The 20,835-nt window shown below is 39.5% G+C and overlaps 1 protein-coding gene across 10 annotated transcripts in view; it reads left to right on the top strand.

Moving 5' to 3' along the window:
• CCDC15 (coiled-coil domain containing 15) overlaps positions 1-2,051 on the top strand; it is an 81,713-nt gene extending 79,662 nt beyond the window's left edge. For all 10 annotated transcript variants that reach the window (XM_077894019.1, XM_077894020.1, XM_077894018.1 and 7 more), the window contains one exon: positions 1,318-2,051. In XM_077894019.1, coding sequence (XP_077750145.1) covers positions 1,318-1,439 — 122 coding nt within the window. In that variant the 3' untranslated portion in view covers positions 1,440-2,051. The remainder of the gene's footprint in view (positions 1-1,317) is intronic.
• Positions 2,052-20,835: the final 18,784 nt, after the last annotated feature.

Genomic DNA, 20,835 nt, shown 5'->3' on the forward strand with positions numbered 1-20,835 from the left:
GTAGTGATAATAGGAAGTTAGCATTTATTGGGTATTTACTTATATCAGAGACTGTTATAACCCCTTATAAAACAACTCTGAGGCAATAAAAACAATTATAGTGAGTTATAATCCTTTTTGAGGTCTGCTATCTTCTTGTCTCCATTTATGCTAGGGAAATATTTCCACTCCACTGTTGGGAGACTTGGATTCCAGGTTCTCCTATAAATGAAGAAATTAGAGCTTTTTTTTTTTTTAAGATTTTATTTATTTATTCATGAGAGACAGAAATATAGGCAGAGGGAGAAGCAGGCTCCATATGTAGGGAGCCCGATGTGAGGACCGGGAGCACGCCCTGAGCCGAAGGCAAATGCTCAACCACTGAGCTACCCAGGATTCCCTAGAGCTTCTGTTTTATGGCCATCTAAGTTAGGCCTCTGTCCAGTTGAATTCCCTGTTATCGAAAATTTTCATGACACTTAAGATAGACTTATTACCATCCATATCCATGTTAGACTCCCAGTTATGCCGAGTGACACTGAGGAATATGAGGACCCATATAAACTCTGTATTCAGAAGTTCCAGCTTGAGAATACAGAGTCCTTCTTATTAGCACTAATGTTTCTGTTTCCAGGACATCCTTAAATATATTGATGTACATAGTGTAGAGATAATACAGGCTTCATGTACACACCAAAAATACTGCCAGTATTTGTACTCCTACTGCCCCATCCGTGTGATACAAGTTTCTCATCAGTTCCATGAGTTAAATTTTAAAAACACAAATCTTATCATGCCCTTCCTCTATTCTAAAACTTTGAGGGTTCACTATTACAGTACAAAATGTATGCCATATTGGCATATTTTCTCTCTGGCCCCAGGTGACACTCGAGCCTTATCAAACTTGCTATTTCCAGTATATATCACTTTTTTATACCTTTTACACTATGTATTTTTCTGCCTAGAAGGCCTTCTTTCCTTTACTCTTATTAATCCTTCAAGACCATCCTAAATGTTACTACTTCTGGAAATCTTTTCCATCTTTTCCTAGATGTATTTTTCATTCATTCTGAACTTCTTTCTGTGATGATATTTTGTATATACCTCTAGTTTGAGAGTGTTACACTGCAATTTAATAATTTGTATGTTCATTCTCTTCATTATCTTTTCTGTCCTCATGGAGTGCTTGGCATGTACTAAGTGCTCAATAAATATTTATTCAATGAATAGACAAAATACCTATGAGACTTGGTAAAGAAGCAGTACTAATGGGAAGGAGATTGGGAGAGTAGTTTAGAATTTGATTTCATTCATCACTGTGCAAACCTTTATTTGCAGCATATACCCGGGCACTGCATTCCGTCATCAATTCCTGTGATATGCCTGAGGGGACCTCAGCTCTTCGAGTCGCCATGCATAATTTGGCTTCTGCACACAGACGGACTTTGAAAAATCTGTAATGAGAATCTGAATCCAATTGTTAGTGTTTCACTCTTCACTTAAAATCAACCCTGAGAGATTATTTAGGAAAAGCTGTTAAAATGTTAAATGTTAATCTGGTAAGAAGGACTGTCACATATGACAGTCATCTCTATAACTAGATCATAACCATTGTTTCAGTCTCTGCTTGTAACTGAAATTGAAAGTTGACCTCCAAACCTGTGTTTTTGCCATGAACTGTATGGAGTCCATTGTTTTCAAATGATCAGTCAGACCAATAGCTCTGCTCTGGTCAGAAGAGATCATGAGAAATCTTTGAGATTCTCTCATTTTGTCTTTCTTAAAGTCTTGACTTTGAGTCTTGACAAGATTGAAAATGTCTAGATAAAGCCAAAAAGAAGATGATGAAATGAGTTTCTGAGCATCAGTGGCCATCTGTATTGCTGATAGCTTTTCTAGTTGTATATAACAATTAGAAGTGAGAAGAATCTGAATTTGATGTACATTTTTTTCTCAAGATTTTTCTCTCCTGGCTTTTAAACTTAGTACCTCTTTCCCTACTCAATGACATTGGACTTAAGACTTTTTAATTTTATAATTTTCTATTGTAAAAATAAAGTGAATAAACCCTCTGTCTTTTGAGCATCTTCTATGTGAAATCATTATCCAAAAAGTAAATCTGGGGATGCCTGGGTGGCTCAGCAGTTGAGCATCTGCCTTCCACTCAGGATGTGATCCTGGAATCCAGAATCGAGTCCTGTATCAGGTTCCCCGCAGGGACCCTGCTTCTCTCTCTGCCTATGCCTCTGCCTCTCTGTGTGTCACTCATGAATAAATAAATAAATGTTTAAAAAAAAAAAAAAGTAAATCTGAAGTCAAAGTGAGTAAAGTCCTGCCTTATTTATCCCTATCTTTTAAAAATCTGGTGAATGGCATACCTACAGTGCAGATAAAATAAAAATTGCTATTGTTAGCATGAATTTGTTATTTCTTCATAGTATTTCCTGATGCAAAATATGAAAAAGCTTAGTATTGAATTAAAGATACTGAGAATTCCTTTTTCTTTTTCTTTTTTTTAAAGATATTATTTAGTCATGAGAGACACAAAGAGAGAGAGGCAGAGACACAGGCAGAGGGAGAAGCAGGCTCCATGCAGGGAGCCTGATGTGAGACTTGATCCTGGAACTCCAGGATCACACCCTGGGCTGAAGGCAAGCACTAAACCACTGAGCCACCCAGGGATCCCAGATAATTCCTTTTTCTTAGTTTTCTCTAATAATTAGTGTTGAAGAAGCACTTGAGTTATGTCTCAAAAAACTCCTAAACATCTAGCCAGGTCTTTGAAAATAAGAGTCAAAATTTACCTGTATGACAAGATTGACTGGTTATTTACCCAGATTAATAATCTAGTTCAGTCAAAATCTTTAATTATATCAATGATTCAGCATTAATGAGTTGTATTTAACAGTTTTATTGAGATATAATTCATATACCATGTAATTAACCCATTTGAAATGTACAATTTAGTGGTTTTTAGTATATTCTAGGATTGTGCAACTATCAGCCACTGTCAAATTTTAGAATCATCTTGTCATTCTAAGGGGATGCCCCCATAATCCAGCAATCCCACTTCTGGTATGTATCTAAAATAATCGGAAGCAGGATCTTGAACAGACCCTTGCATATCCATGTTCATGGTGACATTATTCACAATAGCCAAGAAGTGGAAGTAACCCAGTGTCTGCCAGCAGATGAATGTATAAACAAAATGTGATGCACATACAGAATGGAATAGTATTCAGCCTTAAAAAGGAAAGAAATACTAACATGCTATAATATAGATGAGCACTAAGAATAAATATTATGCTGAGTGAAGTAAAGTCACAAAAAGGCAAATACAGTATGACTCCACTTATATGAGGAACTTAGAGTAGTCAAAGTCACAGAGACAGAATAGTCATCGCCAGGGTCTGAGGGCAGGAGGAAACAGGAAGTTGTTTAATGGGTAGAGTTTCCTTTTTGCAATCTATGTTACAATCTGTTTAGTACTATCGGAGATCTATTTTACAATGATGTGGAGACCTATTTTACAATCATGTGAATCTACTTAATACTACTGAACTGTACACTTAAAAACAATTACAGTGGTAAATTTTAGATTATGTGGCTTTTTTTAAACCACAATTAAAAATTTTAAGGAGGAAAACTCTACACCTATTCCATTCCTGTTCGCTCCACCCACAACCTTAAGCAATCACCACCCTATTTTCTGTCTCTAGAGATGCATCTGTTCTGGACTTTTCATATAAATGGAATCATACGATATATAGAATTTTTGGTGTAGTAGAATGTTTTTAAGATTTTTCCATGTTACAACATGTATCAATACTTCATTGCTTCTTTTTGCCCAGTAATACTCCATCCACTCTGTGGATAACACATTTTATTTACTCATTCAGCAATTGATGAACATTTGGGCTGTTTCTATTAATTGGCTATTATGAATTCTGCTGCTATGAACATTTATTGACAAATTTTTCTATGGACATATGTTTTCATTTCTCTTGGGCATGAATACCTAGGAGTGTATATGCTGGGTCCTGGTAGCTCTATGTTGAACATTTTGAGGAATTGAAAACTTTTCCAAAGTGGCTGCACCATTTTATATTCCTGCCTATGGTGTATAACGGTTCAGATTTCTTCACATTTACCAACATGTGTCCTTACCTGTCTCTTTGATTATAGCCATCCCACTGGGTGTAAAGTGGTACCTCAACTTACACCAACTGGGTGTAAAGTGGTTTTATTTATTTTTTTTTTTTATAAAGATTTTTATTTATTTATTCATGATAGTCACAGAGAGAGAGAGAGAGAGAGGCAGAGACACAGGCAGAGGGAGAAGCAGGCTCCATGCACCGGGAGCCCGATGTGGGATTCGATCCCGGGTCTCCAGGATCGCGCCCTGGGCCAAAGGCAGGCGCCAAACCGCTGCGCCACCCAGGGATCCCTGTAAAGTGGTTTTAATTTGCATTTTCCCAATGGCTAATAATGTTGAGCATCTTTTCATTTGCTTATCAGCCCTTTGTATATCTTTGGAGAACTATCTTTTCAGATCCTTTACCTGTTTTGTAGTTGGGTTATTTATCTTTTGATAATTGAGTTACAAGGGGTAGTATATTCTACATACAGGCCCCTTCTCAAACATGATTAGCAAAGATTTTCTCCCATTCTGGAGCTTGTTTTTTTCACTTTTTTGATGATTTCCTTTGTGGCACCAAAGCTCTTAATTTTGATGAACTCCAATTCATCTGGCTTTTCTTTTGTTGCTTTAACCACTACCTAATCCATTACCAAATCCTAATACACTCCTATGTGTTCTAAGAGTTTTAGCTCTTGCATTTAGGTCTGTGATTTATTTTGAGTTAGTTTTTGTGTATAGTGTTAGGGGTCCAACTTCATTCTTTTGTTGTCCCAACACCATTTGTTCAAAAAACTTACCTGCCCTTTTGAATTGATGTGACACTTGTCAAAAATTAACGGACCATTAATGCAGGGGTTTATTTCTGAGCTCTCTGTTCTGTTAATCTATGTGTTTATTTATTTTAATTTCTTTCAACAATGTTATGTAGTTTTCAGAGCATAAAATGTGTACTTATTTTGTTAAATATATTCCAAAGTATTTTATTCTTTTTGATGCTGTTTTAAATAGAATTGTTTTGTTAATTTTATTTTCAGATTGTTCATTACAAGTGTATAGAAAATATAATTGATTTTTGTATCTTGATCTTGTATTCTGCAACCTTCCTGAATTATTTTTTACTTCTTTTTTTTTTAACATTTTTTTAAAAAATTTTTATTTTATGATAGTCACACAGAGAGAGAGAGAGAGAGAGAGAGGCAGAGACATAGGCAGAGGGAGAAGCAGGCTCCATGCACCGGGAGCCCGACGTGGGATTCGATCCCAGGTCTCCAGGATCGCGCCCTGGGCCAAAGGCAGGCGTGCTAAACCGCTGCGCCACCCAGGGATCCCTATTTTTTACTTCTAATAGTTTTTTAGGAGGTTTCTTGGGATATATATATATATATTATATATATATTATATATATATAATATATATATATATATAATCTTCTTACTTGCAAATAGAGATCATTTTTTCCTCTCCAGTATGAATACCTTATTCTTGTCTAATTGCCCTGAGTAGAACAACCAGTACCATGTTGAATAGGAATGATGAGTGACACCCTTGTCTTGTTTCTGGGCTTAGGGTAAAAACATTTGGTCTTTCATTATTATGTATGATGTTAGCTGTGGGTTTTAATAACGGCACTTTTTTTAGATTGAGAGTGAAGTGGGGTGGGACAGTGAGGGCTGAGGGTCAGAGGGAGAGGGAAAGAGAGAATCTTAAGCAGGCTCCATGCCCAGCACAGAGCCTGACATAGGGCTTGATCTCACAATCCTGAGATCATGACCTGAGCCGAAATAAAAAGTTGGACGCTTAACCCACTGAGCCACCCAGGCAGGTGCCCCAGTAATGGCTTTTAATAAAGGGTTCCTGAATGCCCATTATTAGTTTGGGGAAGTTACATTCTGTTACTAATTTGTTGAGTGTATTATGAAAAGGTGTTTATTTTTGTGGAATATTTTTTGTATTAAGATTATTGTGGGTTTTTTTTTTCCTATTTAACAAGATATATTACATTAATTGATTTTCAGATGTCAAGACCAACCTTTTACTCCTATAATTCTAAGTTGTATTGGCTCTTATTTGTTTGGTTTCGTACAACAAGATTTTGCTTATTCTCTTTTTTTAGTTTAGGTATCTGAGATAGGTGAATTAACTCGTCTGACATCAATAGTGAAATAATGATGGGATTAAATCCTGCATAAGATTAAGCAGCTTTCAAGTCTTCTTCCTCTAAGTTTAGTCTATGAACATAAATCTCACTTGGGTATGAGTATGATTTTGCATTGTAATTTGGTAATATGTAAACAGTGTTAATGATTTATTTTTGTGGGGTTCGAGAATGCTAGGATAGCTAGTAGCTACCAAGGAGTAAGCCTGAGTTTCATGATCCTTACTGATCATGTGTGGTGAATCCTGTTTGAATTGGATAGGTGCACTTTGGAAAGAAGCCTGGAATCCAAGAGTTTGCCTGAATTTACAGGTCTGTGAAATCCCAGTTGGGAGGAAACATTCTATAAGTTTTCTAAATGAGCAGGGACCTATAGAAATGAAGAGGCCTGAGTGTAAGAAGTGAGCCTTGTTGAGATAGATTTTGATTTCTGGGGGGGATAACAGGATTAAATTTGGGCCCACTATTTAAAATAGGGTAAATGGCAGACATTTCAGGTAAAAACCAACTGAATAAGAATGAAGGCATTCCTAAATAATTATTCCTTTATTCTCCTTAAACTTCCTCTAGGTTTTCCCTTATACTCACCAGTTGGTGACAATGCTTCCTTTACAACTGAAAAGACAAGCAAGTCAAAGGGGAAGTTCCCCAAGTTCCCACCACCATATCTACCTCCCTACCTACCTGTGTAGGTAGATATATAAAGCTACTATAATTTCTTCCATCTTTAAAATCAACCAACTGAGAGAGAGAGAGAGAAGAAAAGAAAGCTACCCTTCTTTACCCGCCTTCTCCTTCACCTACCACCACTTCTCTTTATGACAAAACTCCTCGAGTTGTCTGTACCTCCTCCTCCTGTTTTCACATTCTCTTTTTTTTTCTTTTTTTTTTTTTCACATTCTCTTGAATGCATTCTAGTAAGACTCTTTGCCTTCACCTCTCCAAAGACAATACTTTTTTCAGAGTCAGAGTCACTAATGACTTCCACATAGCTGAATCCAATGGTCATTCATTTTCAGACTCCTTTTCACCTATCAAAAGAATTAAACACAATTGATCACCCCATTTTGTTGAAGTACCTTTTCACCTGGCTTCTACAACACCAAATCTTTTGATATTTCTTCCAACTCAATTGGCCATTGCTTAGTTTCTTTTGCTATGTTTTTCTCATGTCCAGTCTTTCACTATTCAGCTGTCCCAGGGCTCAGTCCCGGGACTTCTTTTCTATCTATGCTTGTTCTTTTGGAAGGTCTTTTTCCTCTGATGATTTTAAATGTTCTCTGCAAATTCCCACATTTATATCTCTGGTCCAGACCTCTCTGTAAAACCAAACTTATAACCCTGACTGCCTACTTGACATTTCCATGTTGTTGGTTTCCCTCAAATTTGCTCTTTCTACACTCTTTCCCATATCAAAATAGCAGTCCCATCTATTTATGCAGGCCAAGAAACTTGAAAAAATCACTGACTTCTCTCTCTCTCTCTTTGATCCTTCATCACTTCCTCAGCAAATCATGTCAAGTCTACCTTCAAAATATACCTGTAGTTCACATTACTTATACTGGCAGATGCCTGGTCCAAACCACCAGCATCTCTCTCATGGATTATTGTAAAAGTTTCCTAAGCAATCTGTCTGCTTGTACTTTGTATGCCTTCTCAGTACAGAAACCAGATCTAAGACACCCAAAAGCAAACCTTTGGTCTCCACCCTCTACACACACATACACTTCCAAAAAACAACAACAAAAAAATCTGTTCTCCAGTCTTTTCCATCTCAGCAAATGAGCGCTTCATCCTTGTAGGAGTACTGGCCAAAAAAGCATAGAGTCAACCTTCACTCTTGTCTTTCTTATGCAACCCATATTCACTTCTTGTTGGCTCTGCCTTGAAAAACATATTCAAAATACAATTACTATTCAGTATCTGCCTCACTACATCTCTGATCTAAGTCATCATCATGTCTGAATTATTGTGGCAGTCTCCTAGTTGGTTTTCTTGTTTCTATATGTGCCCCTGATAAACTATTCTTAGTACCACAACCAGAGCAGTCCTTTCAGAAAAAGTAAGATCATATCACTTCTCTGCTCACAGTCCCCTTGGCTATTCAGGAAAAGCCAGAGTCCTTATAATGTCATACAAGGCCCCATAAAATCAAGGCCCCATACAAAGTCACTTCTGAGGGTTTATCTCCTACTGCTCTTTGCTCTTGGTCATTCTGGTCAGCGTTTCTTTGGGACAATCTAGGAACACTTTTGCTTCAGGGCTTTTTAAGTTACTGTTTGTTCTGCCTGGGGATACTTTTCTCCCTCAGATAATATTTGGCTAACTTTCTTAACCTCCTTTAAGTCTTCACTGAAATGTGTTTTATTAAAGGCCCTTCCTGGACCATCTTATTTCAAAATGTGACCTTCCTAACCACCTCCACACCCAAGGACTCCTTATCCCCTCTCTCTACCTTTCTTCATGATATTTCTACCTATGTGTCTATATATTTTACTTAATGCATTCTCTCTTTTCCTGTTGGATTGTACACTCCATGAGGATAGGGATTTTTGCCAGCTTTTGCTCAATGGTGCATCCCTAGTTCTTAAAACTATACCTGGCACATAATAGGCTCTTGGTAAATGTTAAATGAATGAGCATATTTGTTCTTTAAAAATTCCAATTATTTTGGGACACCTGGGTGGCTCAATGGTTAAGCATCTGCCTTCAGCTCAGGGTGTGATCCCGGAATCCCGGGATTGAGTCCCACTTTGGGCTCCCTGCATGGAGCCTGCTTCTCCCTCTGTCTATGTCTCTGTCTTTCTCTCTCTCTGTGTCTCTCATGAATAAATAAATAAAATCTTAAAATAAGTAAAAAATAAAAATTCCAATTATTTCTACACGATTAGTAGTTTTACCTAATGTTTTTGATCTTTACTCAAAAGGTCTTTAGACATCACTTTACTTTGTATTCTATTTTCTCATTGCCACTTAATTTGGCACAAATAATTTCTCTGGGCTACAGTATTTTCTTTTATAAAATAGAAGGGTTATTCTAAGTGACCTTTAATCTCCCCTGTAGCTCTAACATTGTATGAATTTATTAAGTATGATGTGTACTTTTGACCTCACTCAAGGTTTCCATTTCACTTGCTCTTCATGCTGAGCTTGCACTAGTGGTAGGTTTTACCTGTGGATAGTGAGGTAAGGGTGGGACGAGTTCATTCTCTGCTCTGACTCCACCATTGATCTTGTCAGAGTAGATGCAAGTTCAGTAAGTCACAGTGGAATAGAGAGCAGAACAGGAGGCTGTACATTCAGCAAGAGGGGCACAGTCCTAGGGAAGCTCAGCTGTGCTGGTCCCCAGAAGGGAACTTTATCAATTATGGAATCCATGCCAAGAGATGGAACTCACGTATGATAGAGGCCATTCCAGGGTTATGGTCATAGCAGAGGATATCCATGTACTAGTTTTCCTGCAATAAAAAAGTTGGTGCATGATATATTTTCCTAGGCGGTCTAACCAAAACAGCTTGGTCTAATTGGTTTAGTAAACTCTGTGTCCTCCTCCCTGCATTGTTCTAGTATATTGCTTTAGTATAATACTTAATTGTCTAGGCCTCACCCTTACCTAGTTAGCCCTTTTATGATGACAGGAATGAGATTGTCAACATCTTTATTGACTACCCACTGGGTGCAGAGGCTAGAAACTGCTGCTTTCATATCTTCTAACCTTTTAAAGTGCAATAAAGGAGTTATCTGGGATTACTTTACTGTGTTTACTTAGATTATGTTTTTGGAGGCAAAATATTTCTTTTAATTTCCCTCTAGGTGTAATGAATGTAATTTGCTTTGTGTTCTGTCTTGCGTGTTTCTCAGAAAAAAAAAAAAAAGATTTAGGAGATTGGAAATAGTATACAGGAAGATAAAACAAATGTTCTGGCATGCTAGGCCTATTCTGATAGGCAAAAGACTGAATATGTTGACTTAGATTTTAATTTTAATTTAATTTTAATTTTTTTTTTTTTTTACTTAGATTTTTAAAACTGTCTTAAGGTGGAAATGAGTGGTCCATTTCTGGTCTTGCTCTCAGTATTATTGACATTACAGTATTACTGATAGTGGGGTATGCTAAAGAGAAGTCAAATGGATTTCTTTTGAGTAAGGCAGTTTGGTAATACTGCATGCATCATCATCCCTTTTAGGCCCCAAGATGAGATCGGCCTTGGTAGAAGTTATCACTTAATTCTTGGCTTAGGTTCCTTGCCACCCCCAACCCCCTCCCTCCCACCAGAAATCTATAGCAATCATTAATGGATGAACCTATTAGATATTGTCATCATCTGAATCTAATTCATCCTCACATCATCACTACAAGTGAGAGAAGCAGATATTGTGTCTTCTGGTACGATGTAGTATGAGGCATATGATGCCTTCTGTAAAGTATTTTTGCCTCCTGAAAGTTGAAACCGAATATAATCAACCTTTAAGTGCTTTTCATCTGGGTTCTAGGAGAAAATTAAGTCCCCTTGCTCTAAGGAATTCACTGTATAAAAGAAAGTAACTTCTATTCACTTAGGATGATGCTATGAACCATACAAGGAAGAATTAAGAGAAGAGCCACTCAAGCCATTTTCTGTGTTTCTGGTTTAGATGAAGACAAAATGTAAAGAGAAAAGGAGGGAGGATTCCATTTATAGGAAATAGAAGGGGGAAAAATTATACTATGAGAAAGCAAAACTGGGAGGATGAGTCATTTGGAAGTAAACTGACAATTCCTTTAACAAATTAATGACTTAAATTTAAAAAATGGGAAGGTAGCTCTAGATGAAGACATACTTATAGAGATAACAACCACCAAATATAATGTATGGACCTTGTTTGGATCCTGATGTGAAGAAAACAATCTATCTTTGAAGCAATCAAGAGAACTTGAATAGAATCTAAGTTACTCATTTTGGTAGGTAAGATGGTATTATATAAGAAAATACCTATACAGTTATGGATACTGAAATATATAGAGATGAAATAAAACTGTGCTTGAGGTTTACTTTAAAATAATTCAACAAAGTGTGAGAGAGAGATGGAATAAGTGTAGCAAAAGTTTGTGACTAGTGAATCTAGATGATGGGTATGTTGGGGTCTCATTATGCAGCCAGCCTATTTTTGTGCATGTTTGAATTTTCTTAAAAACAATTTATTTTAGAAACCTTGGGCCTGAAATAACCTTGTTAGCATTTGTAAGTGTCCTCCTCACTCTCTCTGCCTTCCCCCCTAAATAATAAAAGGTTTAGGTATGAAAGTAGTATCCCTTAGTAGTGAGACTTCTAACATAGTACATATTATCTGCTATTATTAGAACCTAGAGGCTGCAACATTTTGTGGCCTTTCTATAAGAAGGAGTGATTAAAAATAGAAATTAGGTCCATTCCAGCAGGCCAGATATGTATGGAAGTTCCCTTAACATAGCTCAGATCCTAAATAATCAGATAGGCTCCTAGTCACCCAGTTTTATAATCTGTTGAATTCCCGGACATATAAAAGTTGTGAAGATCAGGAATGAAAGACCACGGAGAACATGAGAGTAAAATGACAAAAAAGCACGAAATGGTAATTGTAAATAGAGCTTTGAAATATTAGGGAGAGATGAGAGTAAGAGAATATTTATATAGCTCAACTCAGGGATAGGAAAAATCACTCATATTTCTTATCTTCCCTCTGAATAGAGCCTTCTAAAGATTGAAAAATTGCTCTTTGTTGTCAAAGCGCTTTCTTGCTCTGTCTTTAAAGGCCCTTCTACTCTGGGATAATTTGTACAGTGGCTAAGATCACAGTCACAGTTTAAATCCTGGTTCTACCACATACAAGCTGTGTGCCCTTAAGCAAATTACTTAAACTCTCTGTGCCTTAGTTTCATCATCTACAAAATGGGAATAATAATAGTACTTACTTCATAGACTTGTAAGATTGTAAGAATTCAGTGCAGTAGTGCACATATAATAGTATAGTGCCCGGCACATGTTAGGTTCAATTAGATGCAAGGTCTTTGTTTATACTGGCTCTTCATGGAATTCTGATGTTTCAGATATTTTAGCCAGGTACATATAGGAGCTAGGTACATATAGGAACATAGGACCCCTATTTGACCTTGTAATGCCTAAGAGAAAACGTTTCTATATGCCGAAGTCATTATGATATTTATGTTTGATTTGCATGTAGTTATTTGATTTTATTCATTGTTCCATCTTACACTGAGCTTTCATACCACTAAAACCAGACTTTTTTAAAATTGGAGAGGAGAATCAAGGAAAGAATATGCCTTGTTGCCAAGTGGTTGGGTGTGTCATTTAAATTGCAAATTAGCACACCTTCTTTATTACTCAACCAGAGGTGAGATGATGCCTACCTTTAAATCCTTCCTGCTCAGAACTGTAGATACTCTCATCTGACAGGATCCACCCACCTTATCAAGATTGGGTTATGATTCAGCTGGAGGAGGGACATGCCTTAACCCGCTCTCCTAAGTGGGCACTGTGGTTTTTTTCTAAGGCGTTCAGAGCAATTGCCATAGAGCAGACCAACTCATCTTTTTCTGTCATTAGTACTTTATGTCCAATACATAAACCTTGGCTGTCATACAGCTCTTCTAGGGTTCAAAGTCAGGAGGTCTTCTTTTGCATAAGATGAATTTGTTGTCTTTACTGTACCAGTCACTTGGGTCAGGCATAGTAGATGAGGGCGAACCAGAAGCAAAGCTGAGACTGGGAGGGGATACTACACAGACACAAGGCAAAAAACAGAACTGAGACAAAGATGAGCAATGGAAATCAAGGGAAAAGAGTTTGAAGTAGAACAGGATTGGAGCATGAACCAACACAATAGGAATCAGTAGGTTAACTAGACATGGGTCTCTGAAAAATGCAGAACTGTTTGTTATTAGTTAGAGTGACAGTTAGTGGCCTACACTATAGTGTCTGTAGTAACAGCAAAGCTATTTAGTAAGGCATAGACTTACATATCGTGGCTCAGGCTGGAAAATATATTTGTGAAGTAATGTCATCTGACACAGGTAAACAGTGATACCTGAAAAAAAAATAGTGATACCTGGAGACTTAAGTTAATGCTCTATTGCATATACATTTTCCTACCAATTCCATTTTCTAAACTCCTTACCTACCTCTTCCTCTTGACTATTGGCAATATGGAAATATATAGTCCCAGCTATTAATGAAACTTGATTTGACTCCAGAAGTAAAATGCAATTAGATCCATATAACTACATCCCTGACCTACTGAGGCCGTAGGAGATAGGGAGTTTGTTTAGGCTGTCATATAGTTCTGCTATATGACATATAGGAAGTAGGCTGTGATGCTAATTTCAACACTGATTGCTTTGAATTAATGAACCAGTTATGCTAGTCACCATGATTTGCCTCACGTTCCTGTGCTTGCTGGGAGCCCTTTCTCAGCTGAGCAGTTGGGACTGTAGATCTTGTTAGGTAGGATGATACCTACGCAGATTCACTGAGATTGGTTCCAAATAGGGTACTGACCCTACACAAATCTCATAGGTTGAGTCTGGCCTCTCCTTGGGAGTCCAGGATGCTGGGTGCTGGCTAATAGCGTGAAGGTTAAGTCCCTTAGGATTAACAGACCTCTGGTCATTTGAAATGCCCTTCCTTTTCTCAGTCCTAAAATTCTATTTACTAGGCAAAGTCCCAGTACCACCTACTCTATGAAAAGTTATTTGATTTCTCTCCATTGGAAGCAATTACTCCTCCTGCCCAACCATAGTATACTACCTTTAACTCTATGTATAAACACATATGTTTTCTGCCTTAAATGATAATTATTTATATATGTTAAAAGATAATTTTTTTAAAAAAAGTAAATAATGATCGTCATGTAGATATTAAATGAGTGTATGTTGATTTTTTTTTTTTTTTTTAGTGTATGTTGATATTAAAATGAATGTGTGTTAAAGGCTTTATTACCCATGAGGGAATAAGCAGAAGTTATAAATAGTTCTAAGAATAAGTAAAAGAAAAAATACTCCTATGGGTGAAGGAATGTTGAACTGAAAGTTCAAATGAAGGCATAACTGATCTTTTTCATAGTTACTTATGATTTGCAGAATTGTAAATTAGATCAGCTATAGACTAAAACCAGATAACCTGGAGGGCAGTTATCTAGACAATGGGTAATTTTCTACTAAAGCCCAAAATGTTTTCTACCATTTCCTTTGTTTTGGTCAAGAATAGTCTCAAAGAAAGACTACTCTTGATCACAAACTAAGGTTGGCCCTGTTAGATTGTTGTTTTGTTTTGTTTTTTTAAGATTTTACTTATTTATTCATGAGACACACAGAGAGGCAGAGACATAGGCAGAGGGAGAAGCTGGCTCCCTGCGGGGAGCCCGATGCAGGACTCGATCCCAGGACTCTGGGACTCTGGGGTCATCCCTGAGCTAAAGGCAGATGCTCAACCGCTGAGCCACCCAGGAGCCCCGGTCCTGTTAGATTGTATCTGATTATTTATATAGGTGCAACAAGAGTGCTCATTTACCGTACAGTCTTTTTTTTTTTAATTTTTATTTATTTATGATAGTCACACAGAGAGAGAGGCAGAGACACAGGCAGAAGGAGAGGCAGAGACACAGGCAGAGGGAGAACCAGGCTCCATGCACCGGAAGCCTGACGTGGGATTCGATCCCGGGTCTCCAGGATCGCGCCCTGGGCCAAAGGCAGGCGCTAAACTGCTGCGCCACCCAGGGATCCCTACCGTACAGTCTTTTTAAATTTGTCTTGCTGGAAGTTTCTCTAGGGAATTTCAGATTTTACTTTTAAAATCTTTGTTAATTAACTGGACTGTTTAATTCATCTGTTTTTAACCTGATTGGATTTTTTTGTTCTGAGGTTTGTGAGTATGTGTCTTTAACTTCATTTGGTGCAATAAATAGACAAGGACTTGGTAAGACTTGAAGAACTGGACAAGGCAATACACAAAGTCCTGAAAGAAACCAATGAATTTTCTGTTTTGTTTTTTTTTTTTTTTTTTTTTTTTTTTTCTTGAGAGGCCTGGGAATATCCCCCTCTCTCTGGCTCATAAACTAAGACCCTGTCCAAGTTTATTGTTGAGAAGGGGAAAACAAGGTTTAGAAACAGTGCTCAGTAAATAGAAATGATTAGAACCTACCTTGGCATACAGTGAGCATATGGATGATATTGATTCTGGAGAAGGGAAGGCTTGGGATGGAGATGAGTTTCTCAAATGGTCTAGAATTAGGATTCTGTCCCTTGGAACTTCAGCCTGGGACTTGATTCTTGCATTTAGCGACCTGTTTGTCCTTCATGTATTCTACAAGGCATGCTGTAGTAACTAAGGGCCAGGGATCTGACGCCAGTACTCATGAGTTTCAGGGAGAAATTCTAGGGTGAAGGTATTGCTGGGCCAAAGGAGATATAAGAGAGGTTTTCAAGATGTGAGTCGTGCCTTGGGTGCCACAGACTTCTAGGGGTAGCAGGGATATCTTCAGCCTTTATTGCGTGGCACTGGCTTGTTTGCTCAGACCTTTCAAAATCTTGCTAGGAAAACTTCCCTTGAAGACCTTCCAGTACCTGCCTGTGAAAAATAACATGAGTCTTTGAAGTCACATGCTTCCGATCTCTAAACCAAATTTCCAATGTTTATTTATCCAACCTGTTCTCCCTGTTTCATTCCTCTTGCTTCACAGTGTCACAATAAAAATGTATCCCCAATTGTGGACATAAGTGGGGAGGCACTCCTACACTTACCCCAGGGGCTAAGAGGGGATTTGATTTTACAAATGGACTGGTCCTTGGGGAGAGATGACACCTCATCTTCCTACCACCATCTCTGCCTGAACCAGGCACGCCAGTTCTCTGTGAGCCTGAATTTCCATGTGTGAGGAATGGGGAGACATTTTATCTCCCATCTAGTGGTGCAGAGGAAGGTGTGAGATGAGAACAAAGAACTTGGGATCTGAGGAACAGTTCTGCAGTCCTGCCTGACATTCACTTAACTTGCACAGCTCATCCTGCTGCGCCATCGCACCTCCTCAAAAGAAAAGATTTATATTTGCAAAGTAAACTTCTCATTTCTCCTGTCTCCTTTTCCTAGATTTAGCAAACTGAGACCTACCAGAAGGAAGTTGAAAGTTGGTGAAGAGCTGCTTTTTTTTTTTTTAAACAAAACTTATAAAATAATTATGCAGGAAGTTGCAAAAGTAGTTCAGATAGGTCCTGTGTAGGCTCCACCCAGTTTCCCCCAATGGTTATATTTTATGTATCTATAGTATAATATCAAAACCAGAAAATTGACATTGGCACAATATGTATGTATAGTTTTACGTGTGCCCTTTCCACATGTTGATTCATGTAAATACTGCCACAATCAAGATCCAAAATGATTCCATCACCACAAAGATTTTGATTTCAGCTCTGGTCGTGATCTCAGAGTTGTAAGGTTAGGTCCTGCGTTGGGCTCTGTGCTGAGCTTGGAACCTGCTTAGGATTCTCTCTCTCCCTCTCCCCACCCCCACCAAAAAAAAGACAAACCCCACAAACCATAAAACCTCCTGTTATATGCTGCCCAAAGGATAAAATCCCAATCCCGTAACAGACTTTTTAAGGCTCTTGAGTATCTTACAACCAGTAACAACAGGGGCACCCGGGTGGCTCAGTTGGTTAAGCGTCAGCCTTCAGCTCAGGTCCTGATCCCTCTGGTGCACGTGCACTCTGCTGCTCCTGTCCCCTCTTCTCTACTTGACAGTCACCGAGCTATACTTAACTCCAGTTCTGCTTCTTATATTACCCGCTGTGAAGCCTTTCAAGACTTTCCCAGTCAGTATCTGATCCCTTCTCGGTGTCACCATAGCAGAATGAACATAATTCTACAAGCTATTTCTTGCTTGAATTGATTTATTCTCCTGGAGCTCTTTGAGGTGGAATTAGGGCTCTCTGCATCTCTGTCCCATTCAGCCGTATGTTCTTTGAGGTTAGGGGTAGTACCTGTCCTATTTATCAATGTATCCCTAGCACAGAGTGCTGCACCTGGCAGATAGTTGCCACGTAACAAGCATTTATTAAATGAATAGATGAATGAATTGTTACTTTCAGATACTAGAACAACCAAAAAATTGTCCTCAGCTTGTATGACGAGGCTGCCTGAGGCTGCCTCACTTTTTTCATTACCATATCTTCTTTTTATTTCTGCCCACACCAACAAAATTACTTCAGGAGACTAGTAATCTAGCCACCTCCCCAGTCTGCTCCTTTCTTCCCTGCTCTCATTCCTCACATATATTCGCTACCATCACTGGCTGACCATTTGAGAGTCGGGCTGCCTCCTTGCTTGGCTGATAGTGGTCTTCAAAGCCCACTCGTTAGGCCAGTATGAACCATCCGTCCTGCCTTGAATAGAGTGAAGCCCTTACTTTTGACCAGTTGTATCAAGCCCAGGACTTTCTTTGTCTTTCCTTGAAATAAAATCTTTTGGGATACATAGTCACTTTGCTTATCTATCTTTTGATTGTGTTGGCTGGGAGAAATTTAGTGAAATGTCAGCATCTGTCACATTTGAGATAATAATAGCTCCTTTCGTTCTTTCCGGCATTTTCCTCTACCCATGCATCCATCCTTGTCAACCCCAAATTATTCAACATGTGTTGTCATGATGCTTACAATAACGTCAGTGAGTAAAGTCATACATACGTAAGATACCAACATTCATGCACATTCACACACATACATGTCTACGCACACAGGATATTGAGGATATATAGGTTAAACCTATTCAGCTATACTCACTGGTACTTTTTAAGGACTCTGATCTTGAACCTATATTTTTTTATGATTTATAATGGCCATTGGTGTCTATCCATTGTAGTCGGTATCTCATGCACATATGATTGCTCCACTTACCAAACCTACTTTATATGGCCAGGTGCTTTTTTTTTTTTTTTTTTTTTTTGATTTATTTATTTATTGTAGAGAAAGAGAGCACAAGAGGGAGGGGCAGAAGGAGAGGGAGAGAGACTCTCAAGCTGACTCCATGCCCAGTGCTGAGCCCAACGGAGGGGTTTGGGTAGGGGGACAGGGCTGGATCTCATGACCCCGAGATCATGACCTGAGCCAAAACCAAGAGTTGGACACTTAACTGACTGTGCCACCCAGGCCCCCTCGGTTTTTTTTTTTTTTTTTTTTAAGAGAAGGTTGGGAGAGGGGCAGAGAGAGAGAAAGAGAGAGAAAATCTTAAGCAAGCTTCACAACCAGCATGGAGCTCAACTTGGGGCTCCCTTCTCACAACCTCACAATGATGACCTGAGCCGAAATCAAGAGTCAGACACTTAACCAACTGAGCCACGCAGGTGCCCCTGGCCAGGCACTTTTTGTATGCAGAATTTTTTATTCTTATAGCCACCCTGCAAGGGCAGATATTATTATGTATGTTAGAGGTTCAGAGAAGTAGTAGTGTTTGGGTCAGGATGGGCTCTGCCTCAAAGCTCGTGTTCTTTTCACTACAACACTTGGCATCTTAATTTAAAAAGCCTAATATGAAATTGAATCTTTAAAAGGTCAAAGAGTCTCTATCTCCCCTAATATCCCAACCTCTACTCCATTAATCAAGGGTCTGGGTCTTGATTCTATCACAAAAAAACATGCCATTCTCTATTTGGTAAGTCAGAAGTGGGAGGAGGGAGAGGTGTTCAGAGAATCTGGCTTGTGTGTGTGCAGGGATTTTGGACTACTGTTGACTCATAGCTTATTCTCATGACACTTGTTCTCATTAGGCCTTCTCAAGCCTTTGGTCCCTCGATCCCTTGGAAAAAAGTAGGGAGGATACTGTTACCATATCTAAAAGGACCTATACAGATCACTGGCTACCCAGAAAGTCTTGTGGGTGATCAGTAAACCAGTAGGAACTAGGAACTCCTACCCAGCAGTAGGAGCTGGCATTTGATGGGCAAGAGGCCCATTAACTGCCAGCTTCTGTCCTACGGGTGTCTGATACTCGACCATAGTGAGCATTTGGGACAAATGACAGGGCCAGCCACAGTACGAACTGAAGAGCCTTTCCTTTATTCTTAGATTTGGTGACTCCTCCCTCCCTTCCTTATTTCCTGAGGAGTGTGTGTAAGGGGTGCCAGATAACAGGAAGGTGAGTCAAGGGTAGAGAGCTTGTGTAGGTGAGTGAAAGGAGGATCTGAGCCATAACATTCTCTTTGTCACTCCTTCAAGCTGCAGGAAGCAAAGAGACTGTCTAGTCACCCCCAGGAACAAGTAAGGAACATTGGTAAGAGTGTTCCGGTGTCATCCTGGCCCCTGAACAGGGATACAAGGCTGGAATTCACAGGAAGTAACGGGAACAAGGCAAAGACTATGTCAGGACTGGCCGGGCTCCCAGCCACTTGTTGGCACCCGGTGAAGAATAGCCATGCCACCTGAGGGCATGCCATTAATGTCCCTTGGGGGTTCCAGCCCTGGGCCAGCGGGGTCCCCTAAGAGGCACAAACACGACATCTCCAGAGAAGCACGTGAAGCGAGCAGGCCTAGGTCTTATTCCTGGACTTCTTGCTGTCGCAAATGGAAAGACAGGAGGTTCCACCCTCCTCAAGTCTGGGGAGCGCCTCTGGATCCTTGGTGACGGTCCCTTCCATTCCTCTAGGACTGTCCATGGACCCCTCCCGGGGAGCATCAAGTCCAGTCAGCGGCTTTCTTGGTTCATTTGTATTTCAACTTTCTCCTCCTCTTTAGTACCTTAGAAACAAATAGCTGTCTTCCTGGGGATATCAGCTGATTATTCTAGTTTGTTCTCCACCCCTGACCTTGCTGGCTTTTAGGCCTCATGTCTACTGGGTGTTACTGACCCCAGAACTGGTCCTTCGTACATTCTGGGAGAGTGGAATTTTACCTGGGATTGTCCCAGGTAAACCAGGACTTAGAGTCGCCCTTCTCAGACGGGTAATGCCCACCTCACTGGCTTGTGAGAATGAAATGAATGTGTATCTGGGCACGGTGAGTGAGTGGGTGGTGAGAATTCAGGATGAAGCTAGCTGCTGTTCACCATGCTCTTCCTTTGGTTGCTCGACCTCTCTGTGCTGCACCTAATCTAGCACTGGTTCCTTCCTCCCATCTCCTTCCTTCTTTCCTCTATCCCTTCACCTCCTGTCCTCTGCTTGTTGTTGTCTTCATTTCTGCGACCAGACCTCTGCCCCCTGACACCTGGCATTAACGAGGTATTACAGCTCTGCTTACCCTCTTTGTGCTTGATTCCAGGGCAGGGAACAGCCAAGCCCATCATTCTGGGCCCCGACCTGTTGGGCGGATTTATTGCTCCATCTTTATGACCTTGCTCTTCAGGCCTGGGCCCTCCTAGGGGTTCGGGGTAGGGTGGTGTTAGCGCTGAAATCAATTTGCACGGACATGTTCCTAGTTTATGTTCTATTAACAACTTTACTCTCCAGGTGAATGTTTCCTTTCTGGCCCTGTAGAGTTCACCCCTCTTGGGTTCAAATCCAAAGATCTCACAGTATCTTCTTTTCATAGGTGGCAACATGC

Source organism: Canis aureus, chromosome 3, assembly GCF_053574225.1.
Source record: "Canis aureus isolate CA01 chromosome 3, VMU_Caureus_v.1.0, whole genome shotgun sequence".
NCBI classification, from domain to species: Eukaryota; Metazoa; Chordata; class Mammalia; order Carnivora; family Canidae; genus Canis; species Canis aureus.